We start from the raw sequence: 19,976 nt of genomic DNA, 5'->3' as shown, positions 1-19,976 counted from the left end.
CCCCTCATACCCCGTTTTCTTTCCCCTGCTAGGATACCATTTCTGATATGCTTGTGACTTGACAGGCCTAAGGCGGTTCGATAAAAGAAAAAGCCAATGAGAAATTTAGTTCTGTACTGAAATCCTTCGAATAGAAAATGTTCATATTGTATATTCTGCATAAACAGCACACAAGATCTTACAAGAGTAACGCGTACCAGTTTATTGGAGACCATATTACAAGCGTAAATGTAATGTAAAATATACAAACATGTTTATGTATCAACTATAGCAGAAAACTGGGGAAAAACAACCCCGGAAAAAAAACGACGCGTTATGAAAAACTGGTAAGGTCAAGTGAAAGACAAATGTAATTAGCTAAATATATAGGCATGTGAGTGAACCTCTAGGGAACGCGCAAGGGGCGAATTTCGAATGCCTAACATAAACACATGATTCTGTTGCATTTCCAAGGTCTCGAAACACCCTAGCTCTGCCATCATAAACATGCTGTTTACATGAGTGCTACATGAACTATATTTACATAAACTACGGTAACATAAACTGAAAGCGGGCGTAAGAGTCCATATGCGTAATCTCGTATGGACAAAACATATGGGTTATCCGGTTTGTATGAGTCCACAAGTTTAACCCTGTATGATTCCAAGCATATATCATTTCAAATGGCTATTGTTTATTTCATGCGCAAGTTGAAGGCTCCTCGAAGCGTGCGTTTCCATGGTAACCGAGATTCGCGGCTCCCTGATAGAACTCCGTCCACGCCAGCACCGTACCCACCTCGTTGCCACACCCCCGTCCCAGGACCTTGATGTACTCGTCCGGCAACACAACGCCCCACAAATTCACGCGTGTGATTGTTCCTACTAAAGCATTACCAAAGCTAAAACCACCACCCAAATCATCTTGTTCATTACCAATGATAAATACTCCACCTCCAGAAATGGTTCGTCCAGTTGCCAAGTTCTTCTCCTTTGTTACCAAGCTGTTATCCACGTAGAATTGGAATTCTCCCTCCGAGTTACTCCACGTTGCGACCACAGAGTGGAACCTGGAATCTGCTATTATGGTGCAAGGAATTCTCCTGAAAATGAGGACAAGAATAATATAAAATTATATTATATTATAACAAGAGAGCATATGCTCTCTTGATTATAAACAACTGTTTATTTATTTTTTCTTCAAATTTCATTTTTTTTATCTGTCCATCCGTCCGTCGGTCTGTCTTCTAATTTGTCGTTTCTTTAAAAATATAGAGTTACTCCACTTTAGTCAAGTTTGTTTGATTAGGCCCTGTTTTGTGTTAGCATACTTACACTGCATCGCCTTGGACAGCAAATTTAAATTCATTTGTTGCCTTTCTAATCATGATCCCGTTATTATTTGATGATGCGTAGGAGAAGAATGTGTTGGGGACGTTTTCGTCAATCCTGATAGACAGACTTAACGTAAACTTGGTCAGCTCAACTTTCTTGTCCAATCTTACGTAATCACTTGTTGTTCTTTCGGCAAATGAGATCTGGAAGTCTGGAAGATTGAAAGAAATGACAGTACACTGCCAAAACCACAAGCAGACATGGGTAGATAAAGGTAAAATACAAAATGGAGGAAAAGGGGAGAAAAAGCCCCGCTAAGGGAGCATATTATCTAAAACAAAAATGCTTTATTTCTTTTCAACCGGACTATGGCCCGAATGTCGCTGTTTTCAGCATAATTGTTAGGAGCAATGTTGATTTTAACCCGTATTTCAGAGGTGTAAAGAGCAAGGGAGGCCCCAATGGAAATGTTCTCATTTCGTGAGCAACGATTAACCAAACGTACATTCTTCCCTGTGCAACACAGGGCAGTAGCAGGGGGTGGGGCACAGAAGACATGTGCCCCCCCCCCTGCCAATATTTTCAAAAATAATAAGGAAATGACCAGTAGGGGCGTGGCTGTGCCCCTTTGGCTTTCTTACTGTTTAAGGCCTGCTGGCTATGTAATGCCAAGTGCACGGCCAATCACACACACGGAGTCCCTATTAAAATCATACGGACTAAAAATTGTAAAAACCTAAATAGAAAACATTCTAACCCGAATTCTTATTAACGTATCTTTTTATTAACCCAATCTGTTCTATGCCATAACTTTGGAAATGAACGGGTATTCGGAAATTCAGTGATCATGGAAATTATTAGAACAAATGAAGCTAAAGATAAACGAAAAATAAGAAAAAAAAAGAAGCCACACTTGGGATTAACGATGCTCGGTTAATAATCCTTGATGATCCTACTTGTAAATGTATGATCCAATTGATCTGTTCCGGGTATATTATTGTCCGGGGTCACAAATATCTCTTGCAAGCGCAGAGGCGTAGCAGGCCACGTCAGATTGGAGGGGCACAATACAGAAACATTAAGAAAATATTGGGGACCTAGCCACGCCCCTATTGGTCATTTCCTTATATTTTTTCAATATTCGGGGGTGGGCACATGCCCCCAGTGCCCCAGCCTCCGCTACGGCCCTGAAGCGTACCTGTTTTAGGCTTGCACTCAAATAACACGTCGTGACTGTCCAGTACATCATGACAGTCGTATCCAGCAGGGCACGACGACGGCACACATGCAGACTGATAGAAAGAGGGGCAAACATATCGACAATTAGAATGATTAGCATTAGCATCGTCACCATCCTCAGCATCAGCGTCATCTACTTCAGTGAAAGAGGTATCAGAAGCAGCATCATTATTGACATAATCACCCTTAAAGTATCAGCAACATCAACACATCAGCACTATCTTTATCCTCATAATCAAGCAATTAAAACTTTAAATTTAGTTAATTAAAACTGCTAGCCTGCTTGCTTGCTCTCCAGTTTGTTTATTAGGAAATTACTGTTTCCGTAGTTTCGGGATTCCTCTTGGAGGACTCCATCCACAGGACTTCTTCCACAGGAGTCCTTATTTAGACTTTACATTACGTTTTTTCCCCTCCCTTAAAACAGAGTAAGTCGAATAAATTCCACGTAAACTTCCATGAATTCGTGCTTACTACGATTTTGCTGACTGCCATCTTGAAAACCGGCCCCAGACCCACATTATGATAGTCATCAGCGACCTCATTATCATCAACAGCAGCAACAGTCTCATTATCAACATCCTCTTTAACATCATCATAAGTAGCATAAACACCAATTCTAGAATTTTTTCTTTAATCGTTCGTTATTATTGTAATCAATAGTATCAGTATTACCATCTTACAAAACATCAAAATCACACAACATGTTTTTATGATCCGATTTCAGATAACACAATTGAAAAGCATTTTTCTTTTAACCTTCACTGGTTCCAAGAATGTGTATCCCTCCTCTGGGATGTAGAGGTTTTTTCTTGATCGACTCGTTTCACTATTGAGCTGACACACAGACTGCTCAGCAGCTTCTTTGTAGTTGGCCGACTTGCATCTTGGATCATCTACGCAGAGACGGGCACATTCAAACTCTGAGAAAACTTGGACAGATTTGAACTCTTGGTCAGCCAACCTCCAGCCTGAAATGAAGGAATCGTAAATGGTGTTAATCAATCTAAACTTGTATTAGATAAAGAAAAAACAATATTTATTTTAAAGATATATAGATAATTAAGACATATATATCTTAATTTAAAAAGATGATCAAAATAATTGTTTATCACTTGTTGACTAAATGATTTGGCCAAGCCAATCTGTTTTGTTCTGTTATTTCGTGAACTAGAAGCGTCTCTGAATGGGTTGTTAGCTCCTGCCCTTTCCTGATAATTATCTCCCATGGAGGAAGTTTAGAGGTGATGTTAGGAACGAGACTCTACTAGGGGGTAGCCCTCCCTCTTCCACCGTGCTAATGCTTTGCCCCACTCCATACATGCCGCGTATGACAGAGCAAAAAAATGGCAAGTTTTCCAAAAAAAAAAAGGTCTGGTTAACTCCGGTAAGCTTAAATTTTTGCATGTTGGTTCCTTATGCCATGTAAACCAACATATCAAAAAGTATTTTTTTCTAATGGATTCGTTTTCGAGATATGAGGCTTAAAGTGCAATTTTTAAATGGTCAAAGTACAAATTCTCCTTGTTTTTAGGGAGAAGTCTGTTTTTTGTCAGCTTTTTGATTAGCTATTTCCTTGTCTGTTTGGCGTTTATCTTAAACAAGTTTCTTTCTCAATGGTACATTTCCTTACCTTTTTCTTTTCTCCTGAACAAGTAAGCTCCCTGATGGCAAACTTCTTTAAATTTGTTTTTGTTTTTGTTTTCCCTGAACAAGCTAATTCCCCGATTGGATGCTTCCTTACATTTGTCGTTTCTTCTCAACATGCCAGTTCCCCTATTCTTTACATATTTCGCTTCTCCTGAACAAGCTACTCTCCCGATAAGATGATTAACCTTTTTTGTTTACCTGAACTCGCTAGCTCCCTTGTGAGATACTCCTTTAACTTTTTCGTTTCGCCTGAAAAAGTTACTTTCCCGATGGAATACTTCCTTACCTTTTTGTTTTTCCTGAACAAGTTACTTTCTCGATGAGATACTTCTTTACTTTTTTCGCTTTTCCTGAACAAGCTAGCGCCCCGATGAGATACTTCCTTACCTTTTTCGTTTCTTCTGAACATGCCTGTAGTTCCCCTCTATCTGCATGCCATCTCTCGAGTACGCGATTGACAGTCTACACCATGTAAGGAGAACAGCGAGAAACTGCTCCCTCATGGTCCCACTAACTGAGTATTGGCTGCAGATCTAAGAGATAGCGTTAGAGATTTAAGTGGAATTGTATTGTATTTTTAGTCCTCTAGGACGCTAGCGGTAAAGTAAACAATATTTCAATAAGGCTGTCTTAGAGTTTACACTACTTTATTGGAAATAAACAACTGGATATCTTACAACATTTTTTTATGAAATTAAACGAAAATCGTTTTAAAAAAAAACAACATTAATTTTTCGCATTTAAAATTGCTGGATTCAAACTGTTGAACGTTCTTCAGCCCGGTTATCAAGAGGCGGGTAATTAATTAGACCCGGCATATTATGATAGGAAGGTGGGACAGGCCTTCTCTTTTGGACTAAAGTTTTGTTTACCCTGTGCTTTATTACTTATTATTGGTGCATTAGTTATACATTAAATATAAGAGTCAAATAGACTTATTGCGTCTGATGTATTTCGAGAGAGCTTTCTTGCACTTTGCAAGAGAGGTAGAGCGCTCAATGATCGAAAGGTTTGAAGAGTTTCGGAAGTGTATAACCCCGTCTATGGTCCACACTTTGGCCACAATGCCTTCGGGAACAGAACGAATATAGTATATCCCTCCTGAGTTGCGTCGTTGGCTATTGTCAAAGAGGAACCGAAATCACATGTTCAAGAAGGCTAGAAAAGCTTGCAAGATCACTTTGTGTTCATTAAATTTGTGAAAGCTTTGTGTGGTTAATTAGGTAAGTCAGGCACCTGTTTTCTGTGGGTTGAAAAGAATTTTATGCAAATACGCGTAATAGTAAAAGCCGAGATGGGTTTGAGATATGGTTCTCCTCCTTTTAAAGAGAGAACATCCAGGCGCCCGTTTCTCGAAACTCTCGAGAACTTCTCGGGCCCGTAAACTTCTTGGGTGACTTTTCGGGCAACTTTACGGGCCCGAGAAGTTCTCGGGAGTTTCGAGAAACGGGCGCCAGGTCAGATCAACTAGGATGAGGGCGCTCATACTTCTATACGCTTTTTTGTACTCAACAATACATATTTTCAAAGTGTTTTAAACGTGTTTTTTTGTTGTTTTTAATATTCAAAAATTACCATTGGATACAACCCAAACAGGGTGATTGATGTATGTATGGCTTGCGCACACGGCGCATTTGGGTAGCCCTTGTAAAGCAGAATACCAAGGTACAGTTACAATACAATCTTTGCTACAAGAGGAAACCCATAGCATGGTAACAACATAAGTTAAAACGGATAGCGTTTAACGAGATAAGAGACTCCGAGGTGTAAAAATCGGAGACCGTGTTAGAAAAAAAAAACAAGGTTCGAGACCCTAGAATTTAGACATAGAAACAAAACTTCAAGAGTTGCGTAAATACGCCGAGATTCCGAGACTATCGCTACCCTTTGCATACGCTAGAGTATTTTTGTACTCAACAATACATATTTTCGAAGTGTTTTTTAAAACACGTTTTAAAAAACGTGGCTTTTTTGTTTTCTTTAATATACGAAATCTACCATTGGATACAACCCAAACAGAATGACTGTTTTAATCATGTATTTAATATTACTTCCCTTACATGCGCTCTAAGGCTCGTACGCACGGCGCATTCTTTAGCCCTTTTTAAACAGAATACCAAGGTTCAATTGAACTAGTCTTTGTCAATCTTGTCCTTATTTCGTCATGAAATTATCATCAGCGGACGTGACGAGTTTTTAATGTTATTTTTTAATGTCATTTTTGCCTAGCCCTTGCAAAGCAGAATGCCAAGGCTCAGTCGAACTAGTCTTTGTCAATCCTGTCCTCGTTCGTCATGGAATTATCATCAGTGGACATGACGAATTTTTTTAATGTTATTTTTACTAGATATACACGAATTTAGAAGCTTAACCTGTTATTACGCACTTGAAAATTCCTATCTTTTACTTTAACACAGAATTGCCAAAATATTGGCGTAAACACATTTCAACAAATAATATCTAAAAGTATATAAATAATAAACTCACCTTTCTTTTTAAGCTCGATGCCGACAGACAAAAAACTTGACTGGTTGGTAGAAAAGTTTTACCTAGAATAAAAGAAATCAAATATCAAAACTTACATTTAGGTAGCACTGTTAAACCCCGATCGGTGATTGGTCGAGAGCGTGAGAAAATGGACGTATGCTTAGCTTCTCTTATCACTTATAGAAAGTTGATGGTTATGAAATCTAAAGTTTTCACTGGCTGCTTTATCAATTCTCAAAACAAACCCCCTAAGGTCACTTTGTCCCTAAGCTGGTTAGAAAAGAGATAATCACTTTTTTGTTTGCTTGTCGTCATCACCAACTTAAATAAAAACGATCTGATTATACAAATCTGTTGGAAGCTTCAATTTGTGTATCGCTATGTTGCTATACCATTGTGGTCATAGTTAAAAACAAAACCACACTTTGGGTATAGAGCGCAAGTACAAATCAAATCAGATGCTTCCCTTTGGTCACTGCTGCAGTAAAAACTTCCGCATTTATTAGCTCACAATATTACAATAATATATACTGAAGTTCTGAATTCCCTTTAGCTGTAATTTATTTCATTGATGAGCTGATTGAAGCTAATGTCATGCCTGCCAAAGCCCGTGTCTTAACTTAATTCCAAAAAATATGAAATCCTTACCCATTGTTTAAAAAAAATAAGGTTTCAAACAACTTCCTCCCACCCGAAGTCCTGCATTGATCTCCTTAGAGAGCGAGTAAAAATGAAACGTGAAAAAATGGTATAATCTCGAGGTTAACGCAAAGCATTCAACGGATAATCATTATTGACCAGAATATTTTCGCAAGTTCAGGTATGATATTACGAAATTAGTTTTGCTGAAGCATGAATATTTTTTCTTTTTTATGGGGGGAGGGGATTACCCTTGTTACCGAAAGGGGTTTATTGGTTCGAGTGCGCAGTCACTTATGGTTCCGTGTACGGCCAATGTAAACGAGGAAGTCTAGAAAACTTAACTATAGTGGATCTGTACACTAGAAATAGTATAAGTCATTTTTCCAAAATTCTTTCATATTTCCACAGTGTTTTAAACGTGATTTGTTGTTTTCTTTATACTAGATCTACCATGTATAAACCAAACAGGAGGATAAGCATTCCAAAGAAAAAACTTCTTATCGTGTATGCCATGTGACATGGGTATGGTTCAACCTCGCCATTAAACAAAGTGCCAAGGGGCTTGGAAAATCTTTTCTTTTTATCGAGTGTTCGTTATTAGCGAAATGTACTACACCCTGCCTCCTTACAGAGGGGAATGTTTTTATATTGATCTTTTTTCTCATTTTATAATGAAATCGCAACTCTAGTCTTTACGAAAACATTGATATAACGCTTTTAGGCAGTACCTAAATCTCTATATCATTATAGAGATTCTCTCTATGAGTACCAGAGCCTCCAGACTTCTCTAGTCCAGTGACGCTCAGCCAAAATTCCTAGAGAGAAGGCTAGAGCCTGGAGGCTCTGGTACCCTCTGGTACCCAGGGTATACCGTGAAGTGGAAAAAAAAAAGAAATATCTTTCATCGTAACTCGCTCTAGTGGAGATCTGGGTGCGATATTTTGGTTAATTCGCTTAATTCTCAGTAAGAGCGTTAAGATGTATTTAATTGTTTTTCTATCTTCCAAAAATAAAAAAAAAAACTTTTGAAATTATGCTCTCTCTTCATGGTCTGGGCACGAAAAACATTCAGAATGGCTTGTTGGGGGTCCTGTGGTTAGTGCCCAGTCTTCGTGTTGTCACATTTCCGATTGCTACCTTTGACAAACTACCAGATACCCGTTTATCGTGAAATACTCAAATATCGCTTTCCTTTAACTACAATGCCTTTGTAACGCTGTACCTAGCTAGAAAAATGAGTGATAAACCCCATTCCCTTGGTCGTGGAATTTCCTCGAAAGACTACACGTCACCTTTGAGGAAACCGGGAGAACCTAGCCAAAATCAAGATGGCGGCAAAGAGCCCATTGGCATTGAAAACGGTATGGAATTCTCTCTTTCTCTGGGATATTGATTAACCTGCAGTTATGCTACAAAAGGATACCGTATATTGCTTTATTGTTAGGAATTTCTGGGCTAAATATTAGTTCGCTTGAAAATGGCATAAGTTAATTATGAACGTTATCAGACAGCAAGCGTGTTGAGTTGCGATACCTAGTTTTTACATCGTTATAGGCGGCAGATCCCAGGTCCTAGAAGTGAAGGGTGGGGAGTGGGGGGGGGGGGGGGGGGGGGGGCTAGCGGAGGAAGGGGGATGTGGAGTTGGATGGTGGTGCTTTTGAGGGGGGAGGGGGTTACCTGGACAACAAATTCATACTGTTAAAAAATACCAGGGTATGTAAACTGCGCATTAAAAATACCATCCGCTCAAAACTGCCCCCCCTCTCCCTGACCGCCATCTTTGATGGTTCATCAAAAACTTATTATAACAATGACATAATTCAATCTTAATCAATCTGTAAAACATTTTAAACATGTTTTAAAAAACTGAGAGATAGATTTATTGGAACTTCAATTTTAGTCTAATGTAAATATTTAAGGTAAAATGAGAAAAAAACAAGCAAATATTTGACTGTTGACAGCGGACTTGTTTTCTACTTTCAGAACTGAATGCAATTGAATTAATCTATTTGAATATAATGCAAATTTTCAATCCCTTGCCATATCATGTTATATTTTTTCCATCATACCATTGCTCTTTTGAATTTACCTATGCTTGGTGATATTATTTGCCATGGATATAAAATTCCCATGTGAGCTTATAAATATTCTGTTTGTTTGGTAACTCTTCGATTCTACTCCAACAAAAGGAACTTCTTCAAAATATGGATATTAAAATCTCATGGGAGCTTATAAATATTCTGTTTGTTTGATAACTCTTAGATTCTATTCCAACAAAAGGAACTTCTTCAAAGCTCAATGTCAATGCTGCAGAATTTGTGCCAGAAATGTTTAAGGCCCCTCAGTATGTGCCAACATCACAGGCCATGCCCCCTCCCCAGACGGAACAGGCCACGCCCTCTCCCCAGACAACTGGACCAGACCTTGAGGCAGTAACCTTCGTTAAGGATATATTGGACCAGCTGACAGAAAGTCCTGGAGAGTTTGAAAACTTGGTAGAAGATTTGGTGCTAGCATGGAAGGCAAGGGTTAACAATGATGAAACTCTGAATGAAATAGCGAGTGTTATTATGGAACAGGTACAGTTATTTAAATAATGTTTTCATAAGCTGTGGAATATATCACCACTTACCATAGACCCTCTGGAAACTTTTTTAATGACTTTATCTTCAGATTGGAAAGTATATTTTGTTGGATTTTCACATAAAAAAGTAATTTTATACTGTATCTAGGCATTTTGCAGATAAATCTTTTCATTAATGGGTGCCTCTGATCTAATAATGTTTAAACAAGTTTACTGTTGTATCCATTGTATAGCGATGCCACATTTTCAAAACATTGATTTGTTTTTGTCTTTTGGGATTTTCTGTTCTGCCAGTCAAATTCTTGCCATTCCGCCAATCAGATTCTTGCCATCTCTTGCCTGCAGTTGCCTGGCTTTCTGCCTTGACACTGTCTGGTTTTCGTCCAGAGGATAGCCAGGGAAGTGCACAAAGCGAGACTCTGATTTGCTTAGAATGGTTTTACTGACGGAACAGAAAACCAAAACAAAACGTGCTTTGAAAATACCGCTCCCAATACAACGGATTCGACAGTAAAACTTGTTCATTTTAAAATTTGTGGTGGACAATCAGTAGCCAGTCATCAAACAAAATAGTGCACTCTTTGCCTTTATCCAAATCAGAACTTAAAGTTTTTGTGGCTCCCCTTTAATTCTTCCCCTAATCACCAGTATAATCAGGGCATCTGGTAAAGTGTGGCCATGGGGTTCCGCACTATTGACCAAAAAGTGCACTTTTCCACACTATGCTGCACTTTCTTGGAAAAATACTCTCTCGGAAAATAATAATGTTTGAAAAACTTGCAAATAATATGGCCAATTTGAAGGACAGTCCCAGGTATTAACCTGGTTCAAACCGTTGAATCTCAACAATTAAAGTCAAAACATAAATTGCAAGCGAATGTATTTTTGTTGGGCATTGAAAACACCACTAACATTACCAAAAACTCAAGTATTGTGCAACTGTAAGGCTATTCAAGCATCTCACAGAAAAAGTGTCTCTTACATGGCATAACGCTAACGTCGGACATTTCTAGTCTTCTCGTCTATATGTGTTTGCATCAAGAAATATCTTTTGATCGTTGTTATCGCAACGATTAATAACAGGTCAAGTATTACAACTATTGAACATAGCTCAAAGCTCATGTGTAGACAATGTATATTATGTTTTGTCCTCCATCAATTTTTTTTAAGATTGTATTGTAATTTGAACCTGATTTAAAGTTAAACTTTAAAATTGAGGAAAATGATTTTTTGGTATGCTCCGCAAATATGATTTACTTTTTCAATCTTTCCATTGCTACAGGGGTAGTGATTCAGGGAGTATGGTTGTGTTTGGAAAGCTAAAAGAAAGAGCAAGAAAACTTACTTTCACTCCTTTTTCTCATTTTGACTGCACTTTACCAGATGCCCTGTATAATCATGCTTTTTTCCTTTTTGTTTAACAAGGACCTGCAGTATGAATGGTGCATTCCAGGTCTAAGTCATTCCTGATAGACTTTGTCATGTGCAGAGCTCCATAGCAATAAAAAGACAGGACCAAGTTTGAAATAATGTTTAAAAACATCAATAGTTTGAAGACAACAAAATTTTTATTCTCCTCTGAGAACTGCACAGACACAGAGATTGGAATGGTTATGAAGCAAAATTATTGTTATTTTCACCCGCATGATCTAGAAAAGAGTAATTTTTGTCATTATTGTCGTAGAAAAATAATTTCAAATAATTTGCCTTTTATTCTTTTGTGTGTACAAAACATTGTTTTCAATTTAGAAATGGCCGAAATCAATCTGCAGCTGTTTTTTTTTCGATATTTATGGAGCTCTGCACTTGACGTATTCCAGCGGGAATGGCAAATTAAGGACCATCTTTTATCTTTTATACCGCAGGTCCTTGTTTATGTAAGTCACCTTGTTGGCACGGGAGTTAGAATTCATGTGAAACATATTTGTATGTTTAGTCAGGCCAGTAACACCTAGTTTCAAGTACCATAATATTTTACCACGCACAAGCACATCAGTGTGCATGTTCATACATTGTAGTTTAACTATCTGATTCGAGTATTGAATTTTGTTGTACTGATTGTTTTTTTCTTTTTTGTTTTTCAGTCCATTTTAGAATCCAATTTTACCTACACAGGAGCGAGACTTTGTGATTTTATTGCGAATAATACAGATGACATCCCAACTGAAGGAAAGCAGTTCAGAAGTGTTTTTTTGACAAGGTATCAAGCTGAATGCTTCCTTTTATCCAGGAACTTTTGTGTCTTTAGTGTCTTTATGAGTGTCCTTATTGAATGGGTAAGATTTACAAAATAGTGTGAGCTTACTTTTTGGGACTTTCATAGTGACTTTCCAAATGACTTTCCTGAATAACAAGGTGTCTTTATTCATTGGTGTATTTAGAGTAGGTTTAACTTTATTTGGGTGTTGATTTTTATATATACTGTATTGATTTATCAAAATAAACAATAAAGTGATTGGGTTTCATTTCTATTCAGATTTTGGCTAGAGTAGAGTTTATACTTTGTTTTTGTTTCTCAAAATGAGAAAGAAAGTGCATGTAAAACCCATTTTTTTTTAAAAAGAAAAACAATAATTGTTAGTTGATCATTTCTTGTTTTTATTAAGACTGACTTATGTAGCTTGTCGTTTCATTTTCCAGATGCAAAGAAGAACATCGAAAAAGAGAGGCAATGCTAAAGAGCCCTTCAACAGTTCCAAGAGTACATGGCTTGGCCATGTTTTTAGCAGAGCTTTATAGCACATTTAGGGTAAGGATAATAATACCTCATCATTATAATCATTATCCTGCAGCACAGGTGTAACACTCTTTTGGCTGGCAAGGAGGTATGGGTGCACCCCCACCCCTCCCCCCCATGACACATGCTTGCTTGCAACTTTATTCTAACATACATAGAAAGTCTATTAATGTGACCTTATTTGGGGCAGGAGAATCCATAATTAACCTGAAAGCTACATACTAATAAAATATATATGTTAATATATGTTGGATCCGGTTTGGCTAAATTATTCATTTACATTTATATAGGTTGATGGTGCTTCAGGTTCCAAAGCACAGTTTGGTCCATTGGGTCGAGCATTACTAGAGATGCTTGATTCACTAATTGAAAGTGGGACGGATGACTCTTTGCTTTACGCTGGGCGGATACTTAAGGTAAGGACCATGCCAACAAGCAAGACAAAATTGATGATATTTATTATCATGTTACTGATGAGCAACAGAAGTTTGACATAAAACAAGCATACAAGCAACTAATGTGACTTTGTGGAGTCTTTCATCAATATTATGATTTATACCATATTTCCAGTTTCCATTAAGCAGCCACCCTCTAAGTGACCCCTTAGTATGGTTCAGAGGGTGGCTGCCTTCCATAGGTTTCACTGTATGACAGAAAGCTCCTACTAACATACTGTATAGGTCGTTTTATGTGAAGTATTTCTTTTGCAGCTGACCGGCTATCTTCTTGATGACCCTAAAGATAACCAGAGTAGGGTTGATGGTATCTTCGAGAAAATTGGAACGCTGCTAGAATCATCATCACATGTGGGAGAGTAAGCTTTAATTATTTGTTTCACTTCACGCATGCAGTACTGTACTGAACGCTTAAAAGTGGGGAACTCCTTACTTTTTTTGTCTGTGATTTTCAGTTTGAACAAACAAGAAATGAATGAACAATACAAGCATCTATTAAGCGACACTCTCTTTAGCAGTCACTCCCTTTCCATATCTAACTGCTACTAATGTATACGTCATTTATAGGCTGTGTTTACATACCCCTTTTATGGTCACTTTCATAAGTCATGTGGGTGGGGTTCTACTTAAGGTTCCTTATTTTTCAAGATTTTGGTGTAAAGAATATTTTTACATCCTAGAGCTTTGGAAATAACACAGTTGTGGAGTGTTCAGCATAGAGTACCCCTCTTTAAAACTTATTGATTTCCATTCCAGAACAATTCAGAGATTCATTATAACAACAATGTACAATAGCAACATAGTCTTGTTTTTCTATCTTTCTCTAGTTCCATAAAAAGATTCCTTTCATCTGTGGTAAGCCTCAGAAAGAATAATTGGGGGCGGGAGAGCTTTGCAGAACGGGGAGCTGAAGCAGCAGCAGTTTCCGTGGCAACATCAGTCTTGTCTCCAGAGGCAGCGCCTTATGTTCCAGGGATTCAAAATTACCACTACTATAATAAGGTACATGTACCATGGAGAATTACAAATACACTACTGCTTTGAGTCAAGTTACATTTCTGCCAATAGAAATCTTAATTCTTATCAGGTTTTTATTTTCTTATCAGGTTTTTAATAATTTTTTTTCTATAGATTATTACATCTAACTGCTATAGCTTAATATTATGTTTGGTGATATGTAACATCTTTGTTAAGCCCAAAACGAAACCTACAGTAGGAGATTTTAGGGAGCTAATGCGATAATTACAATAGTAGGCAAAGTTTGCTATCTTTAAAATGGTACATTGATGACACATCATGAACATTGAGGTACTGTAGGTTACATTATCGATGGGACCCTGACCAAGAGTTACATAATGAGTTGCTCTTTTTTCAGGAATACTACCAACCAGGGTTTATCTCAAATAACGAGGATGACATTACTCCAGTTACAAACCCCGGTAAGGACAAATCCTCTATGATTTCACAATTTTCAAAATCAAATTGCGCGCTTCGTCTTACGCGATGCAAAATCAAATGTGGTTGGGACCGAAATGTCTGCAGTGGCTTAGGAATAGAATTAGAAGTAGCTGGCGCTCAGAAAATAGTAGCTGTCAGTTCCGCCGGCCGCCTATTCTTTTCGTTCATTGTCGTATGATAACGAATTATATTTGTTCTTTTAAGTATGACGACTATGCAGATACCACCCCAATATATAGTGATTCTATTGGTTCTGTAGGGCAATGACTTGAGCGTGATGACTATTTAGATGGCCCCTCCCCCCTAATGTTTGCTAATTCTATTGGTTCTGTAGAGCAATGACTTGAGCGTGATGACTATTTAGATGGCCCCTCCCCCCTAATGTTTGCTAATTCTATTGGTTTTGTAGAGCAATGGCTTGAGCGTGATGACTATTTAGATGGCCCCTCCCCCCTAATGTTTGCTAATTCTATTGGTTTTGTAGAGCAATGGCTTGAGCGTGATGACTATTTAGATGGCCCCTCCCCCCTAATGTTTGCTAATTCTATTGGTTTTGTAGAGCAATGGCTTGAGTATGCCGACTATGCCGATGACAGTAGTCCCACTGATTTGTCATGTCAGGTCTACGAAGATAACGGGTAACAACCAGTTTGAGAAGAGTCTCATTAAGTTTACTATAAGCACGCATCAGGGGTTTCCCATTTGTGCCAGACGCATAACTCATCCTATTTACTCTAATTGCTGATATACATACATACAAAGGCATACATAGGTCAAGCATACAGTAGGTTTAAGCAACCCTAAAACATAACGTTTCAGACTTTTTGTATTTAGCATATCATTAGTGAATGGCTTCATTATCCTGTTCCAGCCATGGCTACCCAGAAGAAGATGACTGTGCTTTCACGGAGGAGATGGAGAAGGATTACGAGCTGTTCATGTCCGAACAGCAGCCTCCGCTCCCGTTCAGCTAAATTTCTATCTCCGCACATCCCACATGGAATATATATTATAACAACGACATTAGGCAAACAGCTGGGCTGATTTCTACCCAAGACTAGGGCCTACCCCGTGTCGATGCGGAAACAAAAAAAAAAAAAAAACAAAGTAATATGATTTGAAGCCCATGGATAATAAAACGTTATAACTATTACTACATAGCTTGCGTAGTGTGCCTGAGAGGGAAAAAAGAGAGATGAACTTGGAGAAAGAGTATGCCTTACGTAGTATATAAGTAGAGTAACGCTAGTCTCGTCCCCACTACGGCTACGTCAGAAAAAGAGGGCCGCGCAGCCTAAAGGCACCTGGGGTCGAGGCTAGAAAAAGGGAATAAAGCTTGTCTCCTTCTCATTCCACTTTGCGCGCGGCAAACTTGGTGCGCAAGTTTGTTGGTAAAACGTCTTGGTAAAAGGTTGACGTGTTTTTTTTTTTTTAAGTGTTTTGTAAATATATTTTTGTAAATGTTTTCTCCTAATCTTTTTTTTTATCTACAAGATCACTATTTGTACTACATTTCTGCAAACACATTTTGCTGCAAACAATTTTTCCAATTACATTGCCATTGTGAATCCAGATGGTCTAGATCAGGATCAACCCAACTGTTGCCTCGTGTCTTTGAGGTTGTGTTAATAATCTAATAAACATGCACTGTTTGATGTACGTGTATTTTTTTTAATTCCGTGTATTTCTTCCTCTAAGTTGATTCTCACCGGCTTGTGGCGCAAATTCTAAGCTGAGCTCGTTGAACCTCCATATATCGAACTAAATTCCAAATGGGGAATCGGGAGTTTTTCGACTCAGAACCTGGGGGTTTTGATATATATATATATATAGTAGTGTGAAGAGAGACTCTACGATTCCCAACTTTTAGGCCTCAAAAATTTACTAAACGTTTCGGCCCTTCAGTATAAAATAAGTTAAAAAGCTAAAAAATACAATGGGCTAAAAAAATACATCCTTATATACTTACAACTTGTGAATTCGATTACAAATTGTTGATAAAGCTATGTGTTATTGAAATGAATTCGATTCTTCGGCTTATACTCCCTGCGTTTATTTAGACCATGGGGAGCCAAAGTAAAAAATTGCGTCATCCAGAATGCGTGAGTGCAGGCGTTCATATAATAGTGCTCAATACATAGGTGTAGAGCGGGATATATCTTGGTTTGTAGGAAAAAAACACGCGAACTACCGTTTCATCTCTACAAGCCTGTTTCGTGGTTGCCCACTCATCAGGAGATTTATTAAGAATATATTACTACCATCACTTATATACTATCTATGTATAAAATTAGCATAAAAATAGGGCACGAAATTTGAATGGCTGTTATGATGAAATTGAATAGTTCAGCTGTTGCATAACAAGGCTTTGTTCCTGTGGCGGCACAAAGACACTAGCTCGTTACGCTTGTTTAAAGTTGATAGCTTGGGTTGGCGAATAATGATAAGTTTTTCATTGAGGCAGAGATTACATCTTTCGCTAGAGCTGTTTCCAATTGAAAACCATGTCTTGAAAGACAGTAGGGAGTTCTTATTCACTTGTCATTTGATATCCCCACACACATGGTCCCAGGAAAGGGTGGGGGATGAGACTTTAATAGTAGCCTGTTTCCAAGTTAAGAGTCAAAAACAGTCAATACCACCACCCCTCTTGATATATTCTGGTTAAAAGGTAATTAAAACCCCACATTAACCCCTGACTTCTCCAGGACCATAAGGGAGGGGGCTCAAATGACTAGGGCATTACTATGTGATTCAGCAGTACACACTCAATAGGTTTTTTTTTAGAATAAGATACTTATATTATATTAAACTAAAAACATAATTTTGCTTTTTAATAAATCTGTAATGAAAACAGTTTTGTATTAACCTAAAGATAATAGGAAAGGGGACATTTTAGGAAAGTACAGAATATAATTATCACATTATTGTTATTATATTTTCTTTTCAAACATTTAAAGTAGAGTCATATTTCTTCCTTTTCCTTCTCCCTGTTGACTATTTTTATGAAATTGATGCTCTTTGCTATTTACCCTCTACACCAAAAATAAATTAATGAACAGATTTGATTTTTAAATTAGAAATTTTCATTTAGTACTTTCACTTATACCTTCTTTTTAGGATTCCCTTTCCATGTCTTTTTTCCATTACATTTATTTTAAAGGTTTAGATTTATTTAATTGGAATGGTTGGATCCAAGGTTTCTAAAAACACCAAAATATAATGTATTACTGGATGTATATTTGTAGTTATTAATTCCCATGGGGATGGAAAATCACCACTTAAAATGGTACATTAAAACTTCAGTCAAGAAATGCTCAATCAAATTATTTTCAACAAACCTTTCAAGTTGAGTCAATTCCCTTTATATCTCCTCCCCCGTCGACTATTTTTTAGTCAATTGATATTCTTTGCTTCCTCTCTACCCCAAACATAGATCAATGAAAGGGTTTGGTTTGAAATTAGAAGTTAGCATTTTAGCACTGTCAGTGATGCCTTAGATGTTTTTTAGGATTTGCTTCCAAAGTCAGTCTGTTTTTTCTTCATTGCATTCATTTTGGAGTAGGCCACCAACAACAAGGCCACTATATGGTAAAGGGTGGGTGCACCAATATGTAATGCATGAAAGGAGATATATATTTTTATTTTAATTTCCAGATATTTTTCTGAATATTCAGTCCAATGAAGGAGAGAATCGCAACTTAATCAATACATAAAAATTACAGAATGGCATCTAAACAGTCTATAAATATATGAAATATATTATTTCAAATCTTTGGAATGCTGTTACATCCATGACATATTCTGCACAAGGGCAAAGCTTGTCGGAGTATTGTTTTGATTTAAAAAAATATTTATAATGGAACTTCTATGATGGGACATAAGAATTTACCATTAGACTTTTGACAACTTTGACAGCCATATTCACACCAGGAATTGTGTTTGTTAACTTTGATGTACTGCATAATTTAAATTATTGAATAAGGCCTGGGTCCATTTGGTTGGTACAATAAATAAATCTCAGTAAAGAGCAGAATCCTAGATCCCCCAAAAATACCTCAATCAGTCAACACAGGTGTTCAATGCTGGCTCCGCTTTTAGGCAGTGCCTAAATCTGTATATTATCTGATATTGGGATTAGGATATTATTATTGGGAGCCTAGGTGGCGCAGTTGGCAGAGCGTTGCTCTGTAGTGCCTGTGCCTCTCACCACTGGGTTCTGGGTTCGATTCCCGGTTCCGACGTGAGTAGAGTTAGTTGGTCTTACCTTTGCTCCGAGGGTTTTTCTCCGGGTTCTCCGGTTTTCATCCCTCCACAAAACCAACAATTTCGATCTTAGCTGTGATCCGTGGTCAGACATGAGTTGTATGCCGGCTGCCTGAGGCGCCTTCCTATGTGCCTTCAACTCGACCACGTCTGAATCTGCGCTCTCGTAATTCAGCTTCTCAGCTGCAATGAAAGCGATTAGCTACCCAAATTTATTTATTTATTTATTATCATTGTTTTCCTCTAATTATATGCTATTAGATAGTGGTTAGACCCCTTTCCTCTCCTTTCCTCGTCCCTCGATTTTGTGATATTATCGGAGATTATTTTATTTAAGCTTAATCTACTAGATGTCTATTTAGATCCCCTCCTTCCCTCTGCTGGACCCCTCGATATTGTGATACTATCGGAGATTATCTTATTAGAATCTACTAGATGTCTATTTAGATCCTCTCCTTCCATCTGCTCTACCCCTCGATATTGTGATATTATCGGAGATTATCTTATTAGAATCTACTAGATGTCTATTTAGATCCTCTCCTTTCATCTGCTCTACCCCTCGATATTGTGATACTATCGGAGATTATCTTATTAGAATCTACCAGATGTCTATTTAGATCCTCTCCTTTCATCTGCTCTACCCCTCGATATTGTGATACTATCGGAGATTATCTTATTAGAATCTACCAGATGTCTTTTAGATCCTCTCCTTTCATCTGCTCTACCCCTCGATATTGTGATAATATCTGAGATTATCTTATTAAAATCTACTAGATGTCTATGTCTATGTTTACACTGCTATTCTGGGTCTGTATGACCTGGAACTGATTTGTTTGGCTTTTGACTGATGCCTGAGCATATTCATCTTTTGTTGTGTTTATTTTGCATTTTTGAATTTTGAAACAACACAGCCAAAAAGCCCTATCCTGTGTTGTCTAGGCAGCACTAATTCTGAAATTAGCCTCTCACCCAATCACCACAAAAAATGAATCCACTGTCAAATTCTAGCGAAAGGCAATTACACATGAACTCAACAATATTTATTAATTCAAAATTGGCCATCAAGAAAATATATAATATAATGCATATATATATATATATTTGGAATTTGTGTATATTGCTCTGTGTATATGCCAGATTTCTAG

General features: G+C 37.7%; 2 protein-coding genes across 2 annotated transcripts; one reads left to right on the top strand and one right to left on the bottom strand.

Moving 5' to 3' along the window:
* Positions 1-178: 178 nt before the first annotated feature.
* Positions 179-7,453, bottom strand: LOC5515948 (neuronal pentraxin-2). The gene is made up of 7 exons (XM_032385717.2): positions 7,338-7,453; positions 6,690-6,751; positions 4,590-4,735; positions 3,312-3,523; positions 2,512-2,605; positions 1,314-1,524; positions 179-1,081 (listed from the first exon to the last, which is right to left on the bottom strand). Exons 3-7 carry the CDS (start codon positions 4,609-4,611, stop codon positions 679-681), a joined length of 942 nt encoding a protein of 313 aa, XP_032241608.2. The 5' UTR covers positions 4,612-4,735; positions 6,690-6,751; positions 7,338-7,453; the 3' UTR covers positions 179-678.
* A 990-nt stretch (positions 7,454-8,443) lies between these two features.
* On the top strand, positions 8,444-16,220 carry LOC5515949 (polyadenylate-binding protein-interacting protein 1). The gene is made up of 10 exons (XM_032385695.2): positions 8,444-8,692; positions 9,594-9,910; positions 12,000-12,115; positions 12,556-12,664; positions 12,943-13,068; positions 13,363-13,466; positions 13,935-14,109; positions 14,483-14,546; positions 15,125-15,203; positions 15,437-16,220. Exons 1-10 carry the CDS (start codon positions 8,566-8,568, stop codon positions 15,537-15,539), a joined length of 1,320 nt encoding a protein of 439 aa, XP_032241586.2. The 5' UTR covers positions 8,444-8,565; the 3' UTR covers positions 15,540-16,220.
* Positions 16,221-19,976: the final 3,756 nt, after the last annotated feature.

The sequence above is a fragment of the Nematostella vectensis genome, chromosome 1, assembly GCF_932526225.1.
Source record: "Nematostella vectensis chromosome 1, jaNemVect1.1, whole genome shotgun sequence".
Taxonomy (NCBI): Eukaryota; Metazoa; Cnidaria; class Anthozoa; order Actiniaria; family Edwardsiidae; genus Nematostella; species Nematostella vectensis.
The sequence above is the reverse complement of the archived record's forward strand: the minus strand, read 5'-3'. Positions and strand labels throughout refer to the sequence as shown.

What these genes read in the sequence shown, in the direction of transcription:
- LOC5515948 (XM_032385717.2), bottom strand. Translation starts at nt 4,611, where the DNA reads ATGTTCAGAAGAAACGAAAAAG. An exon ending in GTTCAGAAGAAACGAAAAAG is followed by an intron (nt 3,524 to 4,589) that starts GTAAGGAAGTAT and finishes CCTTCATTTCAG; the next exon opens with GCTGGAGGTTGGCTGACCAA. An exon ending in TGAGTGCAAGCCTAAAACAG is followed by an intron (nt 1,525 to 2,511) that starts GTACGCTTCAGG and finishes TCAATCTTCCAG; the next exon opens with ACTTCCAGATCTCATTTGCC.
- LOC5515949 (XM_032385695.2), top strand. Translation starts at nt 8,566, where the DNA reads ATGAGTGATAAACCCCATTCCCTTGGTCGTGGAATTTCCTCGAAAGAC. An exon ending in ATTACCACTACTATAATAAG is followed by an intron (nt 14,110 to 14,482) that starts GTACATGTACCA and finishes CTCTTTTTTCAG; the next exon opens with GAATACTACCAACCAGGGTT. An exon ending in TACTCCAGTTACAAACCCCG is followed by an intron (nt 14,547 to 15,124) that starts GTAAGGACAAAT and finishes TTGGTTTTGTAG; the next exon opens with AGCAATGGCTTGAGTATGCC.